General features: G+C 30.5%; 1 protein-coding gene across 1 annotated transcript in view; it reads right to left on the bottom strand.

Annotated features, from left to right (window-relative positions):
* The window catches only part of LOC105621270 (period circadian protein-like), a 34,944-nt gene that overhangs the window by 21,541 nt on the left and 9,864 nt on the right, over window positions 1-3,539 (bottom strand). The window contains exon 2 of the mRNA XM_012202740.1: window positions 1,846-1,929. Within this exon, the coding sequence (XP_012058130.1) occupies window positions 1,846-1,929 (84 nt within the window). The remainder of the gene's footprint in view (window positions 1-1,845; window positions 1,930-3,539) is intronic.

Here is a 3,539-nt window from a genome sequence, read left to right as displayed (position 1 = left end):
ATATTAATTAATTAATATTACTTATATAATAATAATAACAACATATATATATATATATATATATATATATATATATATATATATAGTATAATATAATCCAAATATTTTATATTATTAATATATTTTGTATTATTAATATAATTTTATTTCATTTAATTATTTAAAAAAAATATACTAGTGCTAATATATTTTTACAAATTTCATTACGTCAATCTTAAGTAGGAATTTTATAGTTAAGTTAATAACAACGTATATGGACCGTATTAACTAGCAACTTGAAAAAGTGCCTTATAATAATTATAAATGCCTGTAAATGATATTCGCTTTTCATATTTACAAGAATCACAAGCCATACAAAAATAAAACGTGCAACGTGAGATAATTACGCGACTGCAACGTGCTTTAAATGAACACGATTGATCGCATACGTTTTCCCCCGACGACTAGTTTTCTATCGAAGTTTTCATTAATAAGGCAACGTATGATACGATTATTCTAAAACTTTTAATTATACATTCGGTATTAATTAGAATCTTTTCATGGCGGAATATTTTCACGGAAATTTTTAATTAAAAAAATATAAGCTATTAAATCTAAATTTCTTCCTTGAAATTGTGTTTCTCGAAATTCTATTTTAGATATCATTTGTCAAGCAAGCGAAATTACGTAATAACAGTTATATGATAAGCTTTTTGTGGAATTTAATCATCCGATCGACCGTGAGTTTTGAGATCAATATTCACTTATTATAACCGCGCCTAATCTCTCTTTATTATCTATTACGCAACAATATGCGGGAGTGACTGACGAATACTTAGATGGCACGTGCCGCAACACGTGCGTCGTTGTTTATGAGCGTCACTGCTGCGTTGATCTCGCTCTATAACTGACTTTAACTTACATATATATTTATTTACATATTTACATATATATGTAATGCAATTATTTACATATGTATGTAATGCAATTACACGATGACGATGAGAGAATGATGCGTATGTGATTGCTAGTCATCTTTGCCAGAAGAATCGGCGGATAGAGAACTCTGGTGCGAAGATAAAAATTGGAATCAAATCAAATGTAAGGAAAGAAAGAACTTTTAAAAGGATAAAAGAGACTTTTATATCTAATAAACTTTTATATTTCATTAATTTAATTTTTGCCTCCTACTGGAAGTTTCGTTTATGCTTCTGTTTGATTTCTTCTATTCGATTTTCTATTCGATTATTAAATTCATAATATCAAATTATGTCTAATTTGAATTATTTTTTATCATTTTCGCTATTAATCAATCATTACTTTTACTCAATATGTCGTTAATTATCCACAAATGGAATTGAACAATTTACAACTATTATTTTATCTTTGTTATTCTACGAACAACAACTAGGTACAAAATAACACCTTAAGCGCATTATGCGTGCAACGGAATGCAGCCTCAGTTTAAAGAAATCACACAATGATAATATATTTCTGTAAATCAGCTGCGTTAAATACATTCAGCTATTTGCAATCTGGTCGACCGAATTGCCAGGAGATTGTTATTCAAAGCGATAAATCCGCTCGTGTCGCAGTGCCCTAAATAGCCACGTTATTAAATGGTTCTATGTCACGTTTTATACGCTCCATTCATTCAATCCGGGAGTTATATACAATTAATGGCAAATTAATTTCAATTAATTTCAATCTAATACTTAAATTCATATTGCAACCGTATTTTATCCTTCTCCGATTTTGATAGTCTTTACACAAATCTGCACAGTTTGTCTTGCAGAGACAAAAAGAAGAGAAAAGAATTCATAAATTCGAAGTCTGCGATATTTTAATAAACAATAATCGAGTTACCTGGATGCGAAGGTCGAAGGACGTCTACCGCAGTAACCGCTGCTCTCAGAGCGATTGCTGTTCCTCGAGATCGAGCTATCGCTACTGCAACAAATAACGAGATGATAAGAATTTAATATGTCTTAAAAACGATATTTAAAAAGATACTTTTTTCATTGCATTATCAATGGCTGCGTTTAGCAGAAAAAGTAGCTTTGCAACTGTTGTAAAACTTTTTAATATGATTGGTCTTGCCTTTAGTTCCTCATTGGATCTATAAATGTATAAATCAATCATATTTAAGAATTTTATAACTTTTTCTGCTAAACGCAACCATTGATAATTAATCACAGCAAGCTGACTTGTATTACCACCTTCAACATATATAATTACAAACACTTCCGCTCAATTTGCAGATCATTCTATTGTACGTCCGTTCCTGTCTATGCTCAAGCTGGTTGCTAAAGTGTCAGGGTTTGTATTGTCATCATGCTTGAGAGAGTATCAATCGCACACAAGCCAATTGTGCACAAGTCCATTACAACGCTAGGAAAAAATTTTTTTAATTCCCCACGTAATAGTCGCTTTGATGAGCAGTGGACAATTACTACAGTGTACAAGTGAACCTCTCCTTGCTTAAGATTTTTACGTAATTATCTTGATGATTTTAATTCAACGAAATTATTTTCAGATCTGTCTAGTTAAATTTTTAAATACTTCAACAAAATTTTCCGTACACAATTCATTTTTCTTCCTTTCTTCTCCATAGAGAAAAAGGAAGATAAATCAAGCAAGAAGTTCAGATAAAAAAACAAGCCTATTGCCAATTGATTCCAAGCGGAAATTCGTAATAATAATGAGAAGTGAGCATGAATGATGAATGCAAATGTCAGTTAAACGGAGAAGATTGTAAATGTCAGAAGTCCGGGAAAAAAAGAAAATACGCAGATCTCATGCTCCACGTGCAAGATGTTGATTATGTTCATGATGATGAAGCGAGATAGTGAATTTCGCGATATAAACGGTAATAAAAACAGCCAAATGCGAAAAAATGCAAATTCTTGCATTCTTACTCTAAAGATTGAGATTGAAATTAAGATTGAGAATTCAATTAAAGCAAAATTCATTAAATTAATTTCATATTGATTTTCTTTCTTCTGATTATATATTAATTGATTAAATTCAATCTCAGTCTCTATACAATTTAATATGGGCATTATGATAATCGAATTTTGCGATCGGCAGATAAGAATCCTAGTTGAGATTCTTTCCATTGCACTCGATCGCGGTAACGTGCACATGCAACGTGCGAAATGATTGCAAAATCGCGGCACAGTAATCTCGCAACGGCCTCGGCCACTCGGGAAAGCGGCCTAGTTTATACTAATCGCTTAATTGACACGAACTATGCACGACGTCAGCATCGGGAATGCCTTAGTAGTCCATAAGTAATCCGCAACGTCCAAAATTAGACCGATTTTTTATAATTTTTTGATTTTGCTTTAAATTGGATTTAACTTAAATTAATACTTGCATTTTTTTGTTGGGGGTATCTAAAAATTTAGGTAGATATACATACATATTATAAATTTGAAAATAATTCTATTAAATCATTAAAATATTTACGTAGGAAATTCATAATTATTTTGATAATCCAACAAAATTATTTTCAAATATATATATATATATATATATATATAGTATATAATTAGTTA

Source organism: Atta cephalotes (genome assembly GCF_000143395.1).
Source record: "Atta cephalotes unplaced genomic scaffold scaffold00032, whole genome shotgun sequence".
Classification (NCBI taxonomy): Eukaryota; Metazoa; Arthropoda; class Insecta; order Hymenoptera; family Formicidae; genus Atta; species Atta cephalotes.
The sequence above is the reverse complement of the archived record's forward strand: the minus strand, read 5'-3'. Positions and strand labels throughout refer to the sequence as shown.